The sequence below is a fragment of the Pongo pygmaeus genome, chromosome 6, assembly GCF_028885625.2.
Source record: "Pongo pygmaeus isolate AG05252 chromosome 6, NHGRI_mPonPyg2-v2.0_pri, whole genome shotgun sequence".
In the NCBI taxonomy this organism is placed as follows: domain Eukaryota; kingdom Metazoa; phylum Chordata; class Mammalia; order Primates; family Hominidae; genus Pongo; species Pongo pygmaeus.
Genome location: NC_072379.2, coordinates 120,152,081 through 120,177,862, shown reverse-complemented (window position 1 = coordinate 120,177,862; position 25,782 = coordinate 120,152,081). Strand labels below are relative to the sequence as shown.

Here is a 25,782-nt window from a genome sequence, read left to right as displayed (position 1 = left end):
CAAACACATATACATACACATACACCTAGGTAAAATAAAATGCAGTTTCAGTTAAGGAGCAATTAAAATGATTCCTAGCATTTAAGTGTCTTATTATTATTATTTTTAAAAAGCTTGTCACTACAATACATTATCTTCATACATCTTGGTCATTGCACAGTGGGAAGTTCATCTGATCATAAACTTAAAGAATATTAGGCTTAGAAGGAACTATATAGTTAATCCTGTTTAACCACGCTATAATACTTGAAGCCACATGATAATATCCCTGCCAAGTGGTCACTGTTTGCATAGTTGTACATCTTCAGTAAAAAAGAAAATAAAAGATACTCTACAAACACAGACTATTACTAGTAAGACATTTATTAACGATATTATTACAATTGTTTCTAAAATCCATTATTATTTCAGCAGTGAAGAGATAAATACCAGAGTAACCTCAGTCAGATGGTAACAGTTAGGTCTAAAGAAAATTATATGAAATACTGACTGTAATACTGCTATAGAGTATACAGTATGTTAAAACATGATGGAGAGGCTGCACACATTGGTAACGTTTTATGTCATTAAAAAAATCACTGAAAACTTAAAAATGATGTGTGCATTTAAGTGTATATTAGAAAAGTCTTTTATTTTTAAAGTTAATTCTGTATCATTCTTCTAAAAAAATTATCATCTGTAAGATGCAGATTTGTATTGTTTATATCAAGTGATATTTGCATTTATGTAAATATAATTTAAAACAGTTAAATATAAATTCATGTTTATCTTCATATAAAAATATATATAAAAATAGAGTATTTAAAGGAGGTGGATATTCATACAAAAGAACTGATCAATCAAAATAGGTGTTTTTTTCTTGTATGGTAGTGAAATTGAGGTATTTATACATTTGGTAATTTCAGCCATGTATTCAATTAACCCTCTCAGCTTCCCACCCCACCCAAGAAAGACAAACCTCTAAAATCCATTGTAACTGTGTGATGTTATCTCACAACAAAGCATTCGTATAATAAAGAAATTCACCATTTTGAACCTAAAGAGATAGAAGAGATAGTTCTCACTACTATAATTAGGTATGTATTATATGTATGCCACAGTTTTAATTAAAATAATAATTTTATGTCTACTCTAAATTTGGATTTGATACAGTTGCTCAGGAAAATCAAAATATAGATACTAGTAACATAATACTATTTGTGGACATATGCAAATTCTTGATGGGAAAAAGCACCTATGCATTTGAGAATGTATAGTCCTTTGCAAAATATTTACATAAAATATAATTGTAATTTTAAGTTACATAGGGCTGTAATGGCAAACAAGATTTAAGTAATATCATCAATGAAACATAGTAAAGTAATACATGAGGAACTACATTTTGTTACTTACTTTAAAATTATGTATTTCATTAATTCAGACTGCAGTTACCCATCGAAGTGCACAGATAGGACAAGAGGGAATGTTTATGAAGAACACAAGAAGTGTAAAGTTAAATATATTGGTGTTTTAACTATAAAATATTTCATTTTATATCTCTCTCACAGAATCTCTTCAAATTCCCCTGTGGAACATTCCTGTTCTTTTCCTTTCAGTAATAAAATTTAAAAAGTATAGGAAGAAATGTTTTTCATAAGCATTAGATTCACAAAGCCTAAGCCATCATAAACACCACATTTTCTCCTGGTAAAGAATGCAAGCACAACCTCTACTTGCCAGTGGAATGTCATTGGTTTTTCTCCTTTTCAATATTGATGTACCTATAGAGATGGTAAGACAACACGAAAGAGCATTATCCTTTTTTTCACATAATTTTAAGTGTCTATATTTCTCTTTATTATCACAATGCCATACCTGGCCCACAGTGGTTCTGGTTAATAATTATGCTTCAAGTAACGTTTTTCTAGGTATGTCTTTCACTGTGAAATGGATTGCTGTTCAAGGTCACATCTTGAATTCATAAAGCTGTAAGAAGTGTTATCATTATTTAACTGTGTGTGTACTGGTGTGCATGCATGTGCTGGTGTGCACAAGTGTGTGTGGTCGATCCCAAATGTGTGCGATGCGCAGCGCTTGGCTCCTAGACCATTGTCCGGGTGACTAGCTTGTCTCCAGCTCCAGATTCAGCTCTCCTGCAGGGAGCCTACATAGTCCTTTTATTTGCACACATCCTGCTGAGAAGGATTTCAGAACAAACCTGATTTATTGGACCTCTGACATGATATGGCGATCGAAGATTTGTTACAGTGCCTTGTTGTAGTTTGCTTTGATTGCTGAAATATCTTCCCATGATATGATTTCTTGATCTTTTCATTTTAATAAAGTTATATTCTTTGGATAACTTTGATTTCACTACCTGTAAATGAAGAGCAAGAAAACTGTGAGGCAAAATCAAGAATATCCGATCCCTGCATAACTAACTCTCAAACTTGAACATGCATCTCTGCCACACAGATGTTGCCAAAAGGGTATGAATATGACTTACATAACCAGGAATGGCTGTAACTTATGCTTCAAAAAAGACCAAGGTTAAAATTCAACTTTGTCACTTTTCTTACCTCATTGCAGCTGTCTCCAATGCAACTAAGGAACAGTCTCAGATGATTTATCTTCCAATCTTTGTGTGTGTGTGTGTGTGTTTTCAGGCCAGGCATACTAACACAGAGTTTGACATAGTACCACAATAGGAAAGGCACTAGTGTGCCTTTGCCAGGCCACTGATTCAAACATGGTACCCTAAACGTGTCATGGCAGTCTTCTATAAAATGGCAACTAAAACCATTTTCAGAGAAAAGAAAAATTTTTTTTCCATTGCAGACTTATAAGCTAACTGTTACTTTTAGTGGTTTTGTTGCTCTGGGCACTTAGTAAGTTATGGAATCTGGGGAGCTGCCTATGCACTATTAAACTAATAACTTTGTATATTTGGAGATATATATGTAGATTTACTTTTAGACTTTTTTTTTTTTTTGCTTAGGAGGCTAAAGTAACTCCATCTTGGATGCTAATCTGCCATGTTGACTTCTGATTAACCCCAGTCCAAGGAAGGTCTGTAAGATTTCCAGTTTATCTATTGTTCCTTGTGTAAGAGCACACTTACGGTAAATCCTGCCCTTAGGTCAAAACAACCTTGATGTTATCATACTTCAATCTTCCTACACATCCCTCTGAATCACCATTTTCCAATGGCATATAAGCCCTGGGTCTGGGGTTATAATGGTGCAGGGATCCACCATCTTGTTTTGCTGCCACCTGAGACACAGACATGGCTTCTGTTTGTAACTCCCTTTTAAATGTTTCTTTCTAAGAAAATGGATTTGTTGGTTTCTTTCTTCAGCCTGTCAGCTTCCTGAACTTTTGGGGGTAGGTTTGCATAGATCTGCCCACTACAGAGAACAGCGGTTTTAAGAAGCATCATTCATAAGTTATAAAAGGGTATATAATAAAAAGTTTATTTCCTATTTCTGTTCCTCACCCCAAGCCACTAAATTCCCTCCCCAAATATATTGTTCATTTCTTGTGATTTCATTCATGGTTACTTTATGAATATATATACAGACACATCCAAACAAAGAGGCTACATTTGTAGTCTACTTGTACATTTTGCAAATGTTGTCCTAGTGAAATCATATAATTATCAGCTTTAATTACTGAGTTAATCAAACTCAGGTTGTTAGCACTAGAGAGCAAAAGGGGGACCGAGAGAGATCGGGGGAAAGGTTGGGAAGTAGAAAAAGAGAGGAAGGGAAGGAGAAAAAGTACTGGTAAGGATGTTTTGGGTGTCTTTATAAATGAATAACAAATGGGGGGCTGGCAAGATGGCCAAATAGGAACAGCTCCAGTCTGCAGCTCACAGCGAGAACAAGGCAAAAGGCAGGTGATTTCTGCATTTCCAACTGAGGTACCCAGTTCATCTCACTGGGACTGGTTAGATGGTGGGTGCAGCCCATGGAGGGCGAGCAGAAGCAGGGTGAGGCGCCGCCTCACCAAGGAAGCACAAGGGGTTGGGGAACTCCCTCCCCTAGCCAAGGGAAGCCATGAGAGACTGTGCCATGAGGGATGGTGCTATCTAGCCCAGATACAATGCTTTTCCCCCAGTCTTCACAACCCGCAGACCAGGAGATTCCCTTGGGTGCCTATGCCACCAGGGCCCTGGGTTTCAAGAACAAAATGGGGAAGGCATTTGGGCAGACGCTGACCTAGCTGCAGGAGGTTTTTTTTTCATACCCCAGTGGTGCCTGGAACACCAGCAAGACAGAACTGTTCACTCCTTTGGAAACGGGGCTGAAGCCAGAGAGCTGAGTGGTCTTGCTCAATGGATCCCACCCCATGGAGCCCAACAAGCTAAGATCCACGGGCTTGAAATTCTTGCTGCCAACACTGGAGTCTGAAGTTGACCTGGGACACTCGAGCTTGGTGGGGGTAGGGTTGTCTACCATTACTGAGGCTTGAGTAGGCAGTTTTCCCCTCACAGTGTAAAGAAAACCGCTGGGAATTTCGAACTGGATGCAGAACCCACCACAGTGCCAGTCTGCTTCTCTAGATTCCTCCTCTCTGGGCGGGGCATTTCTGAAAGAAAGGCAGCAGCCCCAGTCAGGGGCTTATAGATAAAACTCTCATCTCCCTGGGACAGAACACCTGGGGGAAGGGGTGGCTGTGGGTGCAGCTTCAGCAGACTTAAACGTTCCTGCTTGCTGGCTCTGAAGAGAGCAGAGGATCTCCCAGCACAGCACTAGAGCTCTGCTAAGGGACAGATTGCCTCCTCAAGTGGGTTCCTGACCCCCGTGCCTCCTGACTGGGAGACATTTTCCAGCAGGGGTCGACAGACACCTCATAAAGGAGAGCTCCAGCTGGCATCTGGCAGGTGCCCCTCTGGGATGAAGCTTCCAGAGGAATGAGCAGGCAGCAATCTTTGCTGTTCTGCAGCCTCTGGTGGTGATACTCAGGCAAACAGGGCCTGGAGTGGACCTCCAGCAAACTCCAGCAGACCTGCAGAAGAGTGGCCTGACTGTTAGAAGGAAAACTAACGAACAGAAAGCAATAGCATCAACATCAACAAAAAGGACGCCCACATAAAAACTCCATCTGAAGGTCACCAACATCAAAGACCAAAGGTAGACAAATCCACGAAGATGAGGAAAAACCAGCACAAAAAGGCTGAAAATTCCAAAAACCAGAATGCCTCTTCTCCTCCAAATGATCACAACTCCTCACCAGCAAGGGAACAAAACTGGATGGAGAATCAGTTTGACAAATTGACAGAAGTAGGCTTCAGATGGTGGGTAATGACCAACTCCTCCGAGCTAAAGGATCATGTTCTAACCGAATGCAAAAAGTTGAGAACCTTGATAAAAGGTTACAGGAACTGCTAACTAAAATAACGAGTTTAGAGTAGAACATAAATGACCTGATGGACCTGAAAAACACAGCACAAGAACTTCGTGAAGCATACACAGGTATCAATAACCAAATCGATCAAGCGGAAGAAAGGATATCATAGATTGAAGATCAACTTAATGAAATAAAGCATGAAGACAAGATTAGAGAAAAAAGAATGAAAAGAAAAGAAAGAGAATGAACAAAGCCTCCAAGAAATATGGGACTATGTGAAAAGACCAAGCCTACGTTTGATTGGTGTACCTGAAAGTGATGGGGAGAATGGAACCAACTTGGAAAACACTCTCCAGGATATTATCCAGGAGAACTTCCCCAACCTAGCAAGGCAGGCCAACATTCAAGTTCAAGAAATACAGAGAACACCACAGAGATACTCTTCAAGAAGAGCAACCCCAAGACACATAATCATCAGATTTACCAAGGTTGAAATGAAGGAAAAAATGCAGCCAGAGAGAAAGGTCAGGTATCCCACAAAGGGAAGCATCAGGCTAACAGTGGATGTCTCTGCAGAAGCCCTGCAAGCCAGAAGAGAGTGGGGACAATATTCAATATTCTTAAAGAAAACCAGAATTTCATAGCTAAACTAAGCTTTATAAGTGAAGGAGAAATAAAATCCTTTACAGACAAGCAAATGCCGAGGGATTTTGTCACCACCAGGCCTGCCTTACAAGAGCTCCTGAAAGAAGCGCTAAATATGGAAAGGAAAAACTGGTACCAAGCACTGCAAAAACATAACAAAATGTAAAGACCATCGACACTATGAAGAAACTGCATCAACTAATGGGCAAAATAACTAGCTAGCATCATAATGACAGGATCAAATTCACACATAACAATATTAACCTTAAATGTAAATGGACTAAATGCCCCCAATGAAAAGGCACAGACTGGCAAATTGGATAGTCAAGACCCATTGGTGTGCTGTATTCAGAAGACCCATCTCACACGCAAAGACCCACATAGGCTCAAAATAAAGGGATGGAGGAATATTTCCCAAGCAAATGGAAAGAAAAAAAAAAAACACACCAGGAGTTGCAATCCTAGTCTCTGATAAAACAGACTTTAAGCTAACAAAGATCAAAAGAGATAAAGAAAGAAGGGCATTACATAATGGTAAAGGGATCAATGCAACAGGAAGAGCTAACTATCCTAAATACATATGCACCCAATACAGGAGCACACAGATTCATAAAGCAAGTTCTTAGAGACCTGCAAAGAGACTTAATTCCCACACAATAATAATGGGAGACTATCAATATTAGACACCTCACTATCAATATTAGGCACCTCAATAAGACAGAAACTTAACGAGGATATTCAGGACTTGAACTCTGCTCTGGACCATGCGGACCTAATAGACATCCACAGAACTCTCCACCCAAAATCAACAGAATATACATTCTTCTCATCACCACATAGCACTTATTCTAAAATTGACCACATAATTGGAAACAAAACACTCCTCAACAAATGCAAAAGATAGAAATCATAACAAACAGTCTCTCAGACCACAGTGCAATCAAATTAGAACTCAGGATTAAGAAACTAACTCAAAATCGTACAACTACATGGAAACTGAACAACCTGCTCCTCAATGACTCCTCAGTAAATAATGAAATTAAGGCAGAAATAAATAAGTTCTTTGAAACCAATGGGAACAAAGACACAACATACCAGAATCTCTAGGTCACAGCTATAGCAGTGTTTAGAGGGAAATGTATAGCACTAAATGCCCACATGAGAAAGCAGGAAAGATCTAAAATTGATACCCTAATGTCACAATTAAAAGAACTAGAGAAGCAAGAGTGAACAAATTCAAAAGCCAGCAGAAGACAAGAAATAACTAAGATCAGAGCAGAACTGAAGGAGATAGAGACATGAAAAACCCTTCAAAAAATCAGTGAATCCAGGAGGTGGTTTTTTGAAAAGATTAGCAAAATACTTAGAGCTCTAGCCAGACTAATAAAAAAGAAAAGAGAGAAGAATCAAATAGACACAATAAAAATGATAAAGGGGATATCACCACTGATCCCACAGAAATACAAACTACCGTCAGAGAATACTATAAACACCTCTACACAAATAAACTAGAAAATCTAGAAGAAATGGATAAATTCCTGGACACATACACCCTCCCAAGACTAAACCAGGAAGAAGTCAAATAAACCGATAACAAGTTCTGAAACTGAGGCAGTAATTAATAGCCTACCAACCAAAAAAAAAAAAAAAAAAGCCCGGGACCAGATGGATTCACAGCTGAATTCTACCAGAGGTACAAAGAAGAGCTGGTACCATTTCTTCTGAAACTATTGCAAACAATAGAAAAAGAGGGACCCCTCCCTAACTCATTTTATGAGGCCAGCATCATCCTGATATCAAAACCTGGCAGAGACACACACACACACAAAAGAAAATTTCAGGCCAATACCCCTAATGAGCATTGATGTGAAAATACTCAATAAAATACTGGCAAACCAAATACAGCAGCACATTAAAAAGCTTATCCACCACAATCAAGTTGGCTTCATCCCTGGGATGCAAGGTGGGTTCAACATATGCAAATCAATAAATGTAATCCATCACATAAACAGAACCATGACGAAAACCACATGATTATCTCAATAGATGCAGAAAAGGCCTTCGATAAAATTCAACACCCCTTCATGCTAAAAACACTGAATAAACTAGGCATTGAAGGAATGTATCTCAGAATAATAAGAGCTATTTATGACAAACCCACAGCCAGTATCATACTGAATGGGCAAAAGCTAGAGGCATTCGCTTTGAAAACCAGCACAAGACAAAGATGCCCTCTCTCACCGCTCTTATTCAACATAGTATTGGAAGTTCTGGCCAGGGCAATCAGGCAAGAGAAAGAAATAAAGCATATTCAAATAGGAAGAGAGGAAGTCAAATTGTCTCTGTTTGCTGATGACATGATTCTATATTTAGAAAACCCCATCATCTCAGCCCAAAAACTCCTTGAGCTGATAAGCAACTTCAGCAAAATCTCAGGATACAAAATCAATGTGCAAAAATCACAAGCATTCCTATACACCAATTATAGACAAACAGAGAGCTAAATCATGAGTGAACTCCCATTCAGAATTGCCACAAAGAGAATAAAATACCTAGGAATCCAACTTACAAGGGATGTGAAGAACTTCTTCAAGGAGAACTACAAACCACTGCCCAAGGAAATAGAGAGGACACAAACAAATGGAAAAACATTCCATGCTTATGGATAGGAAGAATCAATATTGTGAAAATGGCCATATTGCCCAAAGTAATTTATAGATTCAATGCTATTCCCATGAAGCTACTATTGACTTTCTTCACAGAATTAGAAAAAACTACTTTAAATTTCATATGAAACCAAAAGAAGCCTGTATAGCCAAGACAATCCTAAGCAAAAAGAACAAAGCTGGAGGCATCACACTACCTGACTCCAAACCATACTACAAGCCTACAGTAACCAAAACAGCATGGTACTGGTACCAAAACAGATACATAGACCAATGGAACGGAAGAGAGGCCTCAGAAATAACACCACACATCTACAACCATCTGATCTTTGACAAACCTGACAAAAACAAGCAATGGGGAAAGGATTCCCTATTTCATAAATAGTGTTGGGAAAACTGGCTAGCTATATGCAGAAAACTGAAACTGGACCCCTTCCTTACACCTTATACAAGAATTAACTCAAGATAGATTAAAGATTTATATATAAGACCTAAAACCATAAAAACCCTAGAAGAAAACCTAGGCAACACCATTCAGGACATAGGCATGGGCAAAGACTTCATGAATAAAACACCAAAAGCAATGGCACCAAAAGCCAAAATTGACAAATGGGATCTAATTAAACTAAAGAGCTTCTGCACAGCCAAAGAAACTATCATCAGAGTGAACAAGCAACCTACAGAATGGGAGTAAATTTTTGCAATCTATCCATCTGACAAAGGGCTAAATCCAGAATCTACAAGGAACTTAAACAAATTTACAAGAACAAAACAACCCCATCAAAAAGTGGGTGAAGGATATGAACAGACACTTCTCAAAAGAAGACATTTACGTGGCCAATAAACATATGAAAAAAAGCTCATCATCACTGGTCATTAGAGAAATGCAAATCAAAACCACAATGAGATACCATCTCATGCCAGTTAGAATGGCGATCATTAAAAAGTCAGGAAACAACAGATGCTGGAGAGAATGTGGAGAAATAGGAACTCTTTTACACTGCTGGTGGGAGTGTAAATTATTTCAACCATTGTGGAAGACGGTGTGGTGATTCCTCAAGGATCTAGAACTAGAAATACCATTTGACCTAGCAATCCCATTACTGGGTATATACCCAAAGGATTATAAACCATTCTACTAAAAAGACACATGCACACGTATGTTTATTGCACCACTATTCACAATAGCAAAGACTTGGGACCAGCCAAAATGCCCATCAATGTTAGACTGGATAAGGAAAATGTGGCACATATACACCATGGAGTACTATGCAACCATAAAAAAGAATGAGTTTCATGTGCTTTGCAGTGACATGGATGAAGCTGGCAACCATCATTCTCAGCAAACTAACACAGGAACAGAAAACCAAACACCGCATGGTCTCACTTGTAAGTGGGAGTTGAACAATGAGAACATATGGGCACAGGGAGGGGAACAACACACACTGGGGCCTGTCAGGAGTTCGGGGGAAAGGAGAGGGATAGCATTAGGAGAAATGCCTAATGTAGATGACAGGTTGATGGGTGCAGCAAATCACCATGACACATGTATACCTATGTAACAAACTTGCAAGTTCTGCATATGTATCCCAGAACTTAAAGTATAATAAAAATACATAAAATAATAAAAGAATAACAAATTATGAATTTCATCATTTTAATGCAATTATAAAATATTTTTTTCTGTCACTATTTGGACATATAAACTATTATCAGTGACTAATGAAAGTAATTCTAGCTTACACAGTTTTTTAAAAATTGTTTTGAGTTCTTCATAACAATTTAGGTACATATTTTTTCATCTCATATAAGGTAGTGCAATGAAAACAGTTCCATATAAACAAAATTGAGTATTTTTTAAAAAATCACATGATATCTATTCGGAAGAGAAGTAGTTTTTGTTACATTGCAAATGAGCTTGAACCATTTCTGAAAAGTTATTTGAATAGGAAATCTGTAAAGATCTATACCAAACTATTAACAGTAGTGACCTTTTGGTAGAGGAATTATAGGACATTTTTAATGTATTCTTGTAACTTTTGGCTTGATTTTTTTCTTTAATATAATACAATGAATGTGCATTATTGTGTAATGATAAAAATTTTGAAAGTATTCACATTTGAAGAAAAAAATGAAACGATAATATGTTTTAAAACCAGTTATACTCTGCTAACCCCAAAGAAATGTTTTCCTGTAGCTATGAAAGGTTTGGCTTTGCTTGATCTGGCCCTCAGGTCAGGTAACTCTTAAGAAATCCAGTGATATCAGGAGGTTGTAGTGAGGAATCCCTGTGGATCGTAGTTTAGAGCTCAGTTTGCGGTTAACCACTGATTAATAGTCTAGGTCCCAGGGTCAAAAGTTTCTACTGTGTACAGCTCTTTCCATCCTTATTTGGTTATATGGCAACTCTAAATATGATAGACAGGAGAGGTGCATCAATGTTTTCCTGAAAGTTTTGTCAATTTTAGAGGAGGTTTGTACTCAACAGCAAGACTAGTGAGCAGTCTTCAGGAAGTTTATTTAAGAAAACATTTAAGCATAAATATAACATTCGACCTTGAAATAATATTATTCCAGTGTTCTGAAGCCAAAATAAGGTTAATTTTGTTTATACGATTTTATCTAGAATTCTGGATTTTGCAAGTGCCTGATGGTCTGCATACTAATTACATGCAAAACAGAAAAGGGTCTATCCCACTGAAAAAGGTTATAGTTCTTTAAACATTATTTTAATATTTGTGTGATTTTAGGGTTGAATTTAAAGTTGCATTACAACCATTGGATCATGCTGGTGTAGATGCTTACAACAATCTTAAATGTGATTCATAAATGGGATATACAAAAATATAGATCTCCAGTGTAACTGCTGAAGCATATGGCTTCCATTTGGGAGTAGTGTCAGTATTTTGACAGATCTCAATGGAAGGTTGATAACCTATTTCTATTTTTAGAGACCACTAAATTGATGTCTGAGAAAGGAAATCAGGATGATGGGGTTACCTGTAGCTTCTGAGGACCAGGCTAATGACTTTTACAGGGTCAATGCTCCCATATGTTCTTCAAAATGGAACCCTTCATGCCCAGGCCAGTGGCTGGCCCAACAACACTTAATTCACTTGGTTTCCCTTGGAAACTATTTTGTAGAAAATAATCAAAGATGATGTTTCCTAATCCCTTTGTTAAGTCATTATCATCCTGATACTATAAAGAATTAGTTCAATTTTGATTTGTGAAAATATAGATGTAAAAATTCCTTTGCCATTGTGAATTGAATCCAGAAGCATTAAAAACATCTGGTAGTATTATATGCTGTATCACTAGCCCATACAATTTTTTCAGGAATGCAAAATGTTTCAATATTATGAAATATTTCATTTTAGAAAATTACCAATTATATGTAACTGTATGATTATTTACCCTGAAAATCCAAGGAATATACTGAAAAATAATTAGATATTATAAAGTTAACATTTGAAAATTGTATAGCTTTTCTGTAGTCTATAAATAATTAGTAAGAAATAAATTAGAGAAAAGATCCCATTACAATACTGAAACAACTTCACTACATTCAACCATGATATACAGGATGCAGGTGAAAAATATATCAAAAGTTTAATGAGTCATTAAAAAGCACATGAACAAATGCAGACATGTCATGTCAAATCCTTCCAAGTTAATTAAAATGCTATTCCAGTTGTAATCACAGAAGAATTTGGGGAAAACATGAAAAAGAAATTCTAAAATACATCTTAAAGAATAAATGTAGGAAAATAGTCAAGACCATTTGAAAGGAAAAAAAGTGATGAGAGGAGACTTTCAATACCAGATATTCATTAATCACTATGAATGGAGTCTACAATCATGAATCATTATGATTTGAATCTACCATCAGGGAACTGAAGGAGTGCTAGTGGTCACAAACTTGGTGCTTCCTCTTTGATTTCTGATACCTTCCCTGGCTGTTACACCTCTCAGTTGTTCCTTTGGAAACCTCTTTTCCATGGTAAACAGTCTCTTAGAGAGTCACCATCATCACTGAAGGTTTCCTTGGCGTCATTGCCAAAATTAAAATGTTGCTTCTCCAGGAAGACATCATAACTCTCTCGCGTGTGAGTGTGTGAATGTGTGTGTGTGTGTGTCTGTGTGTGTGTGGCAGGAGAAGGTTGGGGGTATAAAAGGGTGGCACTGATGGTGGTGCTACTTGTCCTACCGTGTTCATGATCTTTAAATCCTAAGTGATATGGTTAGGTTTTCTGTCCCCACTCAAATCTCATCTTGAATTGTAATCTCCATAATCTCCATGTGTCAAGGGAGAGAGCAGGTAGAGGTAATTGAATCGGGGAGGTGGTTTCCTCCATGCTGTTTTCATAACAGTGAGTGAGTTCTCATGGGATTTAATAATTTCACAAGGGGCTCTTCCTCCTTCACTTGGCACTTCTCCTTCCTGCCACCTTGTGAAGAAGGTGCCTTCTTCCCCTTTGCCTTCTGCCAAGCTCATAAGTTTCCTGAGGCCTCCTCAGCCATGCTGAACTATGAGTCAATTAAACCTATTTCCTTTATAAATTACGCAGTCTCAGGAAGTCCTTTATAGCAGTATGAAAATGGACTAATACACCAGGTGTAGTTAGTTTTCTCTGGACATCTAGTGCCACTTCAAGGACACCACTTTTCCATCTGTAGCCTTTAATCCTGCTCTTTGGGGACTCATGTCATCCAGTGCTAACTTGTTCTAACATCTCTCCAATGCTGCCATCCACCAACTTCTTGAGCACATCTGTAATCCTGTTATCATCCTAGATATTAACTAGATTTGTAAAAATCAAATTTGATCAGCCATTCATCTTATAACCCTTCAGAATCTCCCAGGGGTAGGAGAAAGAATGCCAGGGGAAAAGTAGTGTGTCTTCTAGGAGGACCCCAGGTTTGGACTGAGGGATTCAGTAATACATGGGCCTGTGTAATGCACTGACAGGTAGGGCATTCCTGCCATGCTTGTTTAGTTATGAGACTGAGGAACCCCTGGGGAAAGAACCTTGAGGCTGTGTCTTCTACTTAATTTCAGATGCAACTTGGCATGTCTCACCTCTACAAAGAGGAGTGATATGATCTGGCCATGTCCCCACCCGAATCTCATCGTGAATTCTAGTTCCTGTAATCCCCACACGTCATTAGAGGGACCTGGTGGGAGGAAACTGAATCATGGGGGTAGTTACCTCCATGCTGTTATCATGATAGTGAGTGAGTTCTCAGGAGACATGACGGTTTTGTGAGGAGCTTTCCCCTGCTTCACCACGCACTCCTCCTTGCTGCCACCATGTGAAGAAAGACGTGTTTGCTTCTTTTCCACTATGATTGTAAGTTTCCCCGAGGCTTTCGCAGCCATGCTGAACTGTGAGTCAATTAAATCTCTTTCCTTTATAAATTACCCAGTCTCAGGTATGTCCTCACAGCAGTGTGAGAACAGACTAATACAGTAAATTGGTACCTAGTAGTGGGGACTGCTGTAAAGATACCCAAAATGTGAAAGTGACCTTGGAACTGGCTAACAGGCAGAGGTTGGAACAGTTTGGAGGACTCAGAAGAAGATAGGAAAATGTTTGGAACTTCCTAGAGACTTGGAGTGCTCAGAAGACAAAGATGTGGGAAAGTTTGGAACTTCCTAGAGACTTGTTGAATGGCTTTGACCAAAATGCTGACAGTGATATGGACAATAAAGTCCAGGCAGAGATGGTCTCAGAGGGAGATGAGGAACTTGTTGGGAACTAGAGCAAAGGTGGCTCTTGTTATACTTTAGCAAAGAGACTGGTGGCATTTTGCCCCTGCCCTAGAGATCTGTGGAACTTTGAATTTGAGAAAGATGATTTAGGGTATCTAGCAGAAGAAATTTCTAACCATCAAGTGTTCAAGAGGAAGCAGAGCTTAAAAGTTTAAAAAATTTGCAGCTGATGATGCAACAGAAAAAAAAAACACATTTTAGGGGAGAAATTTAAGCCAGTTGCAGAAATTTGCATCAGTAATGAGGAGCCAAGTGTTAAGCACCAAGACAATGGGGAAAATGTCTCCAGGGCATGTCAGAGACCTTCATGGCAGCCCCTCCCATCACAGGACTGGAGGACTAGGAGGGAAAAAAATGATTTAGTGGGCCAGGCCTAAGACCTCATGCTCTGTGCAGCCTCGGGACATAGTGCCCTCTGTCCCAGCTACTTCAGCTCCAGCTGTGGCCAAAAGAGACAAATACACAGCTCAGGCCATTACTTCAGAGAGTTCAAGCCCCAAGCCTTGGCAGCTTCCAAATGGTGTTGGACCTGCGGGTGTACAGAAGACTAGAATTTAAGTTTGGGAACCTCCACCTAGATTTCAGAGGATGTATGGAAACGCCTGGATGTCCAGGCAGAAGTTTGCTGCAGGTGGAAACTTCATGGAGAACCTCTGCTAGGACAGTGCAGAAGGGAAATGTGGGTTCAGAGCCCCCACACAGTGTCCCCACTGGGGCACTGCTGAATGGAGCTGTGAGAAGAAGGGCACTGTCCTCCAAACCCCAGAATGGTAGATCCACCAACAGCTTGCACTGTGTGCCTGGAAAAGCCACAGACACTCAACGCCATCCTGTGAAAGCAGCTGGGATGGAGGCTGTACCCTGCAAAGCCACAGGGGAGCTGCCCAAGGCTGTGGGAGACCACCTTTTGCATCAGCATGACTTGGATGTGAGACCTGAAGTCAAAGGAGATCATTTTGTAACTTTAAGGTTTAATGATTGCCCCACTGGATTTTGGATTTGAATGGGACCTCTAGCCCCTTTGTTTTGGCCAATCTATCCCCTTTGGAATGGGTGTATTTACCCGATGTCTGTACCCCCATTTTATCTAGGAAGTAACTAACTTGCTTTTGGTTTTGCTGGCTCATTGGTGGAAGGGACTTGCCTTGTCTCAGATGAGATTTTAGACTTTGACTTTTGGGTTAATGCTGGAATTAGCTAAGACTTTGGGGGACTGTTGGAAAGGCATGATTGTGTTTTGAAATGTGAGGACATGAGATTTGGAGAGGGGCCAGGGGCAGAATGATATGGTTTGGCTGTGTCCCCACCCAAATCTCATCTTGAGTTTTAGTTCCCATAATCCACACATGTTATGAGAGGCACCTGGTGGGAGGTATTAATAATGGTTATCTCCATGATGTTCTCATGATAGTGAATGAGTTCTCACCAGATCTGATGGTTTTATAAGGGACTTTTCCCCCACTTCACTCTGTACTTCTCTTTGCAGCCGCCATGTAAAGAAGGACGTGTTTCCTTCCCCTTTTGGCAGTTGTAAGTTTCTTGAGTCCTCCCCAGCCATGCTGAACTGTGTGTCAGTTAAACCTCTTTCCTTTATAAATTACCCAGTCTCAGGTATGTGCTTATAGCAGCATGAGAACGGACTAATACAGTGAGAGTAACTGAGTTCTATGATACTGTGAGCAACTATAAGTAAATGCTGAAAAAAGTGTTTCATTAAACAGTATAACTCATTGGAGCCCAGGCTTTGGAAACCCACCAACTGAGAATACACAAAGGGACAGAATAAGGCTCTGCACAGACAGTTGTGCAGATTTGGGACCATGAGGGCATGTATCAGGCAGAACCATGGGAGACAGTCACCATGGTTAGTGCCTGGGGTGGCTGCAGCGTGTGTGCTCTTAGACAGGCAACAAGAAATCAGAGGTAGCAGTGTGTGCTGGAACAGCTCTGAGCCCATGGGAGTGGGCTTGTCCCAGAGCCCCTGTTTGGGAGGACCTATAATACTTACACAGAGTTAAAAGTTCCAACATGAGCAGATGAGGAACAGAGTCAGGGTAAAGAGGGTCACATATATTGTATTTAAAGTTTCTGTACGTCTCTCTTCCCCACTCTTAGTGACTAGAAATGTAAACATAGAGCTTAGCACAGGAGCTGGAAAGCATTGCATGCTCCATACATTTTAGCTAAACTGGCCAGTATATTTTTTCTTACATTATTGTGTTCTTGTCTAGATTAAGGGTGCAAATTCCTTTGTAGATAGCTTTCTAGAACTTGATGGCAAAATATAAATTAAAAGCTGAGTACAAGGAGAATTCAATACTGAGATAGAAGAATAGGAAAATCCACACTACAGATTAAAATGAGGTTTAAACTACTGTTCCCTAAAATGTTTATGGTGAAATAAGGTAGTTCTATATAAAGCCCAATCTTACATAAATCCAGTGACCATAAATGTGGTCCTAATACTTTTAATTGAGTGAGATTAAAATCAGGAATGTAGATTTAAAACAGAACTATGTACCAAAGAGCTAATTGAGTCTTTAATGTAGAAGAAAGGAGTTTTTGTTTTTATTGTATATACTTATTTTTAATTGTTATAGTGAAAAAGAATTCACGGAATCCTTTTGTAATGAAAAAGTAGAAGAGAAACAAAATGATTCTGTATCTTGTAGAATTAAAATTTAATGATTTTTTTTCCATATAATATCCATCTTTCAATCTTCAGAGTTGTCTGTGTCAGGAAACACATGGAGTAATTCAGATATGGTCCCTACCCTCAAGGGGACTATATAAAGACACATGTCTAAGATACTTGAAGTAAGAACAAGAATGAAGTGACTTCAAAGACATTGTCTGAGACTAGTTCCCCAAGGTCAGGCACCATGTTGTTTCCATGTTATGAATAGTTCCTTAGTACGTTCAAAAGACTTAGTGCTAATTTATGGTGGGCAAGATCATCTGTTCACACAGCTATTATTCCTTTGAACATATGTGTAAAATTCAGTGTCCAGCATTGCTGTCAAACTGCTGTTTCTGAGTCCCTGAGATTCGAAATATTACCTTATTTTACTTACTCTTATAGGCTCTAAAGTGGAGAAAAAGGAATTAGCTACATTTTTAAGGTTTGGAAATGTTATTCCAGTGAAAGATGTTTGATACCTGTACAGTAAGGAGCAAATTGCTCCTTTCCTTTGATCTCATGGGTGGAAATGTGCCCATTTGGGTCCTTTCCAAAATCAGAGAGCCATTTGGGGTTATTAAAATCCAACTAAAGTGTCGACTGGAATGTGACTTGGAAAGAAAGCTGCTTGCAATACACATGCTAGGTTACCTTTGAGGCATAATAATAATAGTAAACAACAAAATGAGCCATTAGAAAACATCAGTGAAAGATTTAGGCCTTGACACAGAGACAAAAGGCCTCAGATGTTTGTATACCGTGGTTACCTTAATCAGAAACAAATTCTAATGGCTTGATACATCCAAATGCTTCTCTAAATTTGGGTGCAGATGACTTGACCACTGAAAAAGAGACAGGTATATCTAAGAGGAAAGGAGCTACTACATATGGTTAATAATACATACATGTGTGATTTGGCAAATGTTTGTAATATGTTAAATATGAGAGTTAAAGGACAATTTTTATTTTGCCACTTTAATCTGAAGTAACTCCTCTTTATTTTGTGTTTATTTTCTTTTTGTGAATTTGCTACACTGAAGTACATTTTAAAGTAGGAAGAGATAGTGGAGGACAATTTATCTCCATGCTGCATGACAATCTGTTAGATCAGCATTGTTCCGTAAGTCTCATAATAAAAATGGTTTTTCTCACAGCAATGTTCACATTTGATTAAGTTACACGTAAGACTTTCAAGTAAAGATTACAGTGTTTCAAAGACAAATATTTTTAATATACTGACTACAGAAATTTAGGAAAACAATTTTGGAGCTAAAATAGAGTTTTATAAGTATAAGATCTTATAGGCTATTAAATGATCACACTTTTCTGTGACTCAGTGTAGCAAGAATTGAAATTCTGTGCTTTGGGGTGTAGACGTAACATTTACTTTTTTATAGATTCCTTATATGGTAAGGGATCTGCCAGTTTATAATTATAGATCTTTCCACATCTCTACACCATTAAAAACGTGGGTACAGAGACATTTTAGAAGGCATACAAATGGTCACAATTCAACTTGACTGGATTTGGCCTATGGGAATTATAAGACTTCCCAAACAAACAAAAAATTGTTTGAATTATGAAACCAAACTTAACATTGCAACTTTCACTATTAAATGTAGGTAATTTCAACACTCAAAATTGATTTCACATAAACCGTCATCAGAACGTGTGTATTGCCATGTCAATTAACTGCTGATTCTAAAAATAACTTTGAATTTCCAAAAAGCCAGTACAAAAGGGAAGGCTTGGTGAACTGGAAAGGTGTCAGGCAGATTACAAACAAATACCTTTCTTAAAATTGATCTTGACCTGAATAACCCACAAAGAACTTCTGATGTGGTTCCAGATCCACAGAATAAAATAGAAAACAATTTTCATGGGGCAAGTGTTCCAAAATTGTCCTATACTGGATTAGAGGATGCTCTGATTACAAATATGTTTCATGATCATGGATGGGGTCTGAAGAGGAGACAGGGTAATGGCTTTCTGAGGTTGGAAAACATGAGATTGGCCAGGCAAATGTGTTAGTCTTAAGACAAATGTATACTGTTGAAGTACTTTTTGTTGGATGTAGTCATTCTGCAGATGGCGTTCAATCCAAGATCCAGTCACCAAATTATGACCAGCTGAAAAAGTAGCCTAAGAATTCACAAAAGTGGAATAAAAATAACGTGACAAACAATAGCTAGAAGTTAGTCCTTATAACTCATAATTTCACTTCAGGACATCATGCAATTTTGACAGATAATAGGGAATTCTTTCATTTCATCCCTTAGCCCCCAAATATTTAATTATGGCCACATGAAATAAACTGTATTTTGATTGAAGGGAATCCAACTTCTGAATCTGTCAAAGATGCTGGGGATTAGGGGGCAAGACTAAAATTTTCTTTAGGAATGAATTTTGTTTTGTTTTGTTTTGTTTTGGTGTTTCCAGATTTGCAGTCAGCATATTGTCTGTCTCCCACCCTTCCTCTAATCCCCAGCCCTTCTTACTCTGACAGCTGAGCCTTTGTAACTCCTGCCCTTGGACAAAGCTGAGCGTTGGCTCTGGGAACAAATTCTGCTCTGAGGTGCGGAGACTGATTGTAAGGAGCTCCAGACCAGAAGTTTACCAATTTAATATTAAACTGTTGGTTCTATCTTACAGTCTCATGCAGTTCCCCAGATACTAAATTCCCCTGTCTTAAACTCAATTTCCCAAGTGGCTGAATATCTATGTTGCCGAATTTTTACACTATTGGAATGACCTGTATTAGTCTTAGTATAAGCTAATTCCACTTTTTCTCTATTTACATGTGCATCTTGGGTCTTGGAGTCTATTGGACGTTAACACACAGGTATTTGTTTCTATCTAACACTCTTGAACTTAAATATTTTATTTAAGATTAAGGCACTAAATGTTACACAATTTGTGTGAGGACTAACATTTCCAACTGCTGACTTCACTGTAGGAATTTGCTCAGCACTACTCTGGCCTTTTCAAAGAAGATCTTCCGGTGGGTCATTCAGTTTCTTGCCAGAAGAGCTCTCCAGCCTCCTGTCTGAGGGACCCTCTGCCTGACTGTGGAATGTTAGGAGGTCTAGGGAAAAGTTCAGGGCTCCTCCCTTCACACACCAACTTCACCTTCATCTTTCTGTTTTCAGCCTCTAGATTAATTTATTCTTTACTATACTTGTGTTTCTGAGTCTAGACTTTCTGCAGTTCCATTTTAAAAGATATTGTATGTGATGATATAGATTCCCGACTGTATGGGCTGGGGTGAGGAATTCAGGGGTCTACCAATTTTGCACATAGACTTCTAGCCAATTGTTTTCTGACCTGTGTCTCAGCCTTATCTTTTTCAGCATAGGATCTGAACAGCAAGTATGCCTCACTCACAGCTGGTATTTCTCTTCTCTAGGCACTTACAGTTGTACCTTATTTTGCCTGCTAAGTCAAACTTCATAGAATGAATTCAAATGAATTCAGATTTCTTGTCTGTTATGAGTTATTTCTTATTCTGTTTTTTCTTTGCGGTGGGAGGTGTGGAGTAAGTGAGTAGCTTTATGTCTTCAAAGTATTTTTCTTGGGGTTTCAAGTGGAAGAGAAGATAAATGCTTGTGGTCAATCTGCCTCATTTAGTCTGTACTTCATGCATGATTTTTTAGACATTATCCTTATGCCAATCTTCTCAAAGTGTGTTTAGTGGGGTGTTAATAGTTGTGATAAAAAAAAAGGAAAAGTCATTCTGTGGTCAAAAATGCTGGGGAAAAACTGGGTCACACTAAGCTAACCAGCTTCTTTAGTGTAAGAGCTTTTGGGATTATTTAATATACTAATATAATTTTCTGAGAACCCATAAGTTGGAGGCGTATTCAGTATTTCTCAAACCAAAAACCTGTTTTTGCCAAATTAGAACATTAAACCTTAATGTAGGAAATGGTAATCAAAATAGTTCAAACTCTGGCTTAGCTTGGTTCTTAAAGGCTAGTAATAAACTCCCTGACATGGGGGTTTATTGCAAAGAACATGAAGGAGTTTATGAGTCAGCATCTCTTTTTTAGCCACACTGACATTCTAGGTTTCAGTATTGAAAAGGCTGGGTAGTACAGCTGCCTTATGGAGTCATAATAGTAGTTCAACATAAGTTACTTTCACTGTTTGTTGATCCTCCATTTAATTATCCTTCTTAAGAGAGAGACCCTGATTTAATTGGTGTTATCACCATTCAATATAGGGTACTCACTTTGAAACAAGGATTTTGTACCAAGTCATCTTAGAAAAGGCTGGGCTCCCTCATGACCAATGAATTCACTTTCACTGGGCACTGATCTCTAATCTAATCAGCTAGTAGCAGAGGGTAGAATTCACTTACAGATGATTGAATGAGCACTAATCATTTTACACAGAAAGAACTGTTTGAAACTATGTTTCTAAAAAAGGAGTGTAGGAATCTGTGACTCATCTTCAGCACAGGGTCATTGAAAGATTTTTAAATGACAACACCGAATGTGAAGTATACGAACATCCTCCTGGTGGGGGGTAAGAAGTATGGATTCAAGTAGTTGACACTGGAGGCTCTGAGATAAAAATATTGCAATAGCTGAGGGCAAAGAAATCATAGGGAAGGAGAGACCCTCCTCCCCACCTTGTTCATTTGCCACCCCACACACTATTTACCTGAATCCTCAACCTGCTCCTCAGGGGCCTTTCTCCAATTGTCCTTCTTTGTCCTGTTTTTTATTCTATCTCTTGGTATTGATTCTTTCCCCTCTGTTTAAAAACATGCCAAAGTCTTTCCTCCTTTAAATCCAATATTTTTACCCTTTTCTTATTTTTATTTGTTGAAAGCTGTTATCAGCCCCCTTTCTCACTTCCTATACCTCTTCAACTATTCTAGTCTAATTCTTGCCCCAACATTTTACCAAAACCACTCTTAAGATGATCAGAAAGGACTCCCCTGCTTCATGCCAAAAACATTATTTTGGAATCCTCACCTTAATAGATCTATCTATTACATTTGACAACACTGACCTGTCTCCATCTCTCCTTTTCACAAATGGTTACTCTGTGGCTTTCCATGGCATCACCTTCTACTAGAGTTTTCCTGCTATTAGTTTATGCTCTAAGTTCAAATGCTCCTATTTCTCCAGACTTTGCTTAAATATTGGTGTTTCCAGGAGTTTCTTTCTCAGCCACTCTACTCACTTTCTCTGGATGACCTATTTTCTTTTCTTTTCTTTTTTTGTTTGGAAGTTAAAAACGTAACCTGCATGACCTCGCACATACAGTGGGCACAGGGCAAAGGCTTATTTAATTCACTCAGTGGGAACAGCAGGAGGCAAAGCCGGCTCAGAGGAGGATTCAGGGCTAAGTGCCTAAAGCCCTTGAGAGATCGCACAGTGGATTAAGATGGGAAAGAAGAGGTGGGTTGTTGATGACGTGCAGGCAATGCAGCCGTCACCACCTGCCATCTTCTCTGCCACACAGAATACACTTGCACCTCTACCAAAACTCTGCAGTTCACGCAGGATGTCAATGAGTCTGGGCTCTGTGGATGATCTATTTTCATGGTTTCAACTACGACCTATTTTCTTATGACTCCCTGTGCCATCTCTCATCCCTACCGGTCCCTCCAGTGTCATATTTGTATATCCAACTGCCCATTGGAGATCTCCACCTGGATGTCCTACAGGAAACTCAAACACAACATGTTCAAAATTGAACTCATCATCTTTTCCTAAGATGGTGACTTTTCAGTCATTCTTTGTCTCAATTGCCAGTTTCTCTCCCTAATCCATCACTCAAGTTAGGAGTCATCTTTGATTCTTCCCACTCCCGCATGCCACAAATAAGATCTATAGATATCATTTTATAAAACAAGGCTTGCTTTTGTCCACTTCTCTCTTATACTTGCTGTCTCTGTCCTGGTTTGGGTGGAACTTTACAATCCCTCACCTGACCTCTGGAAAAAAAAAAATCTCCTAACTTCTCTAACTTGTTCTTCAAATCTTCGTTGCTCACTGTTATTAGTCTTAATTGTTTGAAACAAAACCATGACCATCTCACTCCTCTCCTGAAAACCTTTCAGTGGGTCTCCATCACCTACAGGATCATCCAGTTCTTACCATGATCTTGCCCTCACCTACTTTTTTCAAATATTCTTTTGTGATTTATGTTCTACTATATACAGGATTGCCTGTGATTATGAGAACATCAGGTATTTCAGGGCTACTTTGGTTCACATTATCCTATGGGGTTGCAATGGCCTTCCTTCTACCATTATCTTATTACCTTGATTAAGTCCTGTTCATCCTTCAACAATTAACTTGGATGGTAATTCAAGGAGAAACACTTAATCCTCAGATTGAGTGCCTCTTCTTGGTGTTTCACAATATCTTATTCATATATCTGATGTGCTATCATAGGTATTGTTTCATAATATGGGTTTTTAGGCCTGACCCTGATTGCAATGTCCTGAGGGCATAGAGTATGTCGTATTTATTTTTATATTACTACTGTTTAGTTCAAGAACTGGACTCACAAAATAAATGTTGAATGATTTAGTAAAAGAATAAACAAGGTCAAGGCAGTTGGAATGTAGTGTAGGAGAAAGATGTGGAAAATATATAGCATGTAAACAGGATTTGGTAACTGGCTGGTTAAGGGTTGTGAAGCGGCTGGAGAAAGATAAGCAAAGGTCGAAGATTGCTCTAGTTTATAAATGGTAGTGTGATAGAGTAAATTAGGGAATACTAGAGGGGAGGAAAGTTTAAAGGAAATATTAATTCTCCTTCTAAGGACAGGCTGATTTTGAGATACTTATGGGGTCCTATAAAATGCTCTTCTAACTCACTTTACAGCAGTAGTACAATGCTTGCATAGAGTAGATACTCAAAAATATCTATTGAATTAAATTTCCATACTAATTCATTAAAAATAGCCATGCTGAAAGTTAAATTCTGGGTTCTTCTATATCAGCTAACTATGTTAACCATATTTGTATCTTTTTTTTCCCTAAAAGTCATTATTTCAGTTTTTTTTTTTTTTTACCAGATGAATTTAAAGTTTCTTTCTTTTTAATTTTTAAATTGTGGTTAGATAGTAAACTTGTAAAGTTTAAAGGAGAAAGTAAAACACTTTATTTCTAGGCCAAATAATCTTTTATTTAATTAAGATTAAATAGTAAAGATTATAGGGTTAAAATTAATTAATAGTGGAAAACCATCTCTGACAAAGAACCAAAACTCCCTTCTTTTCTTCTTTCTGTAGTACCAGAATCAAAGGAAACCTGCTGGTATTAGTGGTAGTTTGATGCCAGATAGTTTTTGTTGACTGAGTCAAAAGCTGTAGCTACATTTGCCAAAAAAGGAAGATATTATATAAGGTCTGCATAATTGATTAGACTAATGAATAATAACATATCAATTGGTTATGAATTTGTCCGTTCTGCAGCCAGGTTTGTGTTGATAACATTATTGTATTCTTTCCAGGTTTTAGCTTGTTCACAGTAGGTATTTGCCACATAACCGAAGGCACCATCCAAAACCTCTCTCGGGCAAGAGCTACCTGGATCCTATTTGTTGTCCTATGTAAACATTAGGAAAACATAATCCATTTCCACTCATAAAAAGAAACAGCTGCTTTTCTAATCAGCAGGAACATGTTAGTCAAAATTGATGCACACCAGTTGGGAAATTGTTTATAGATTCTTGAGACAACATATTCTCTTTTGGTGCCTTGACAGATGAAAGAAACACCTCAAGACCTTTAATCTCACCTATGGCAGTGAGAGCTCACTGAAGCAAGTTTGTTATGTCTATGATAGAATTCTAACCACAAACCAAAGAAAAAACATCAATATCTTACTGTAATGATTATACCAACCCTTCTCAGGTATCCTTGAATCTATTGTGGGAATAGTTTAGTTGAACATCAGAAGATAAAAGTCCCCCAAGCCAGAATTTTTATGGTTCTAACACAATTTTTTCAACTCTTGCTAGTATTTTATGGTAAGCTTTATTTGCCAGGCTCATAAGATGAGCACAGAGGTGAAGAAAAGGTTATCAACAATTTTTGCCCTTTAACTTTTTAGACATGAGAGCAGTCACCAACTTTTTTTCCAGCTTGCTGCATTCATTATCAAATGTCCTCTATAAAGAGTTTTAGATTTTTTGGATTGTTTGTAATAAGCTAACATTGCCATTACATCACTGTTAATATGTTAGGTGATGATTTAGAAAGATTATAAAATGTCAGTGTCAGCACTAGAGACTTGCTGAGTTACAAGGGGTACAAATTGTTCAAGAGTTAAGCAATAATTATGCCTAAGTAATGAATGAATTTAGAGACTTTATGAGGAAGGGAGTCAGTTGAGAAAGATGATCATATCAGCTGTATGTTGTGACTGGAACAGCAAATGCTCCCAGAAGCTTATTTTAGCTTAAACATTAAAACTTCAAAATAGATAACACTACTCTGAAATCAATTAAGATAATTTGGCGGAGACCTACATGGCTTGCTATCAAGACAGCCTACATCAGAAATAGAGTTAAGAAAAAGCGAGTTATATGTGATAATTACACACCAAAAACTATAAAGTCAAATAAGCAAAATGATTTTACCTGAACATACTTGAAACATTGTTACTATGCAAGTTAATGATAATTTTAATCAGTAATAATTACAAGCCAATATTC

At 38.2% G+C, this 25,782-nt stretch overlaps 1 protein-coding gene across 3 annotated transcripts in view; it reads right to left on the bottom strand.

Annotated features, from left to right (window-relative positions):
* Window positions 1–345: 345 nt before the first annotated feature.
* The window catches only part of CPED1 (cadherin like and PC-esterase domain containing 1), a 315,286-nt gene continuing 289,849 nt past the window's right edge, over window positions 346–25,782 (bottom strand). For all 3 annotated transcript variants that reach the window (XM_054495963.2, XM_063667799.1, XM_063667798.1), the window contains exon 23: window positions 346–2,356. In XM_054495963.2, the coding sequence (XP_054351938.1) occupies window positions 2,144–2,356 (213 nt within the window). In that variant the 3' untranslated portion in view covers window positions 346–2,143. The remainder of the gene's footprint in view (window positions 2,357–25,782) is intronic.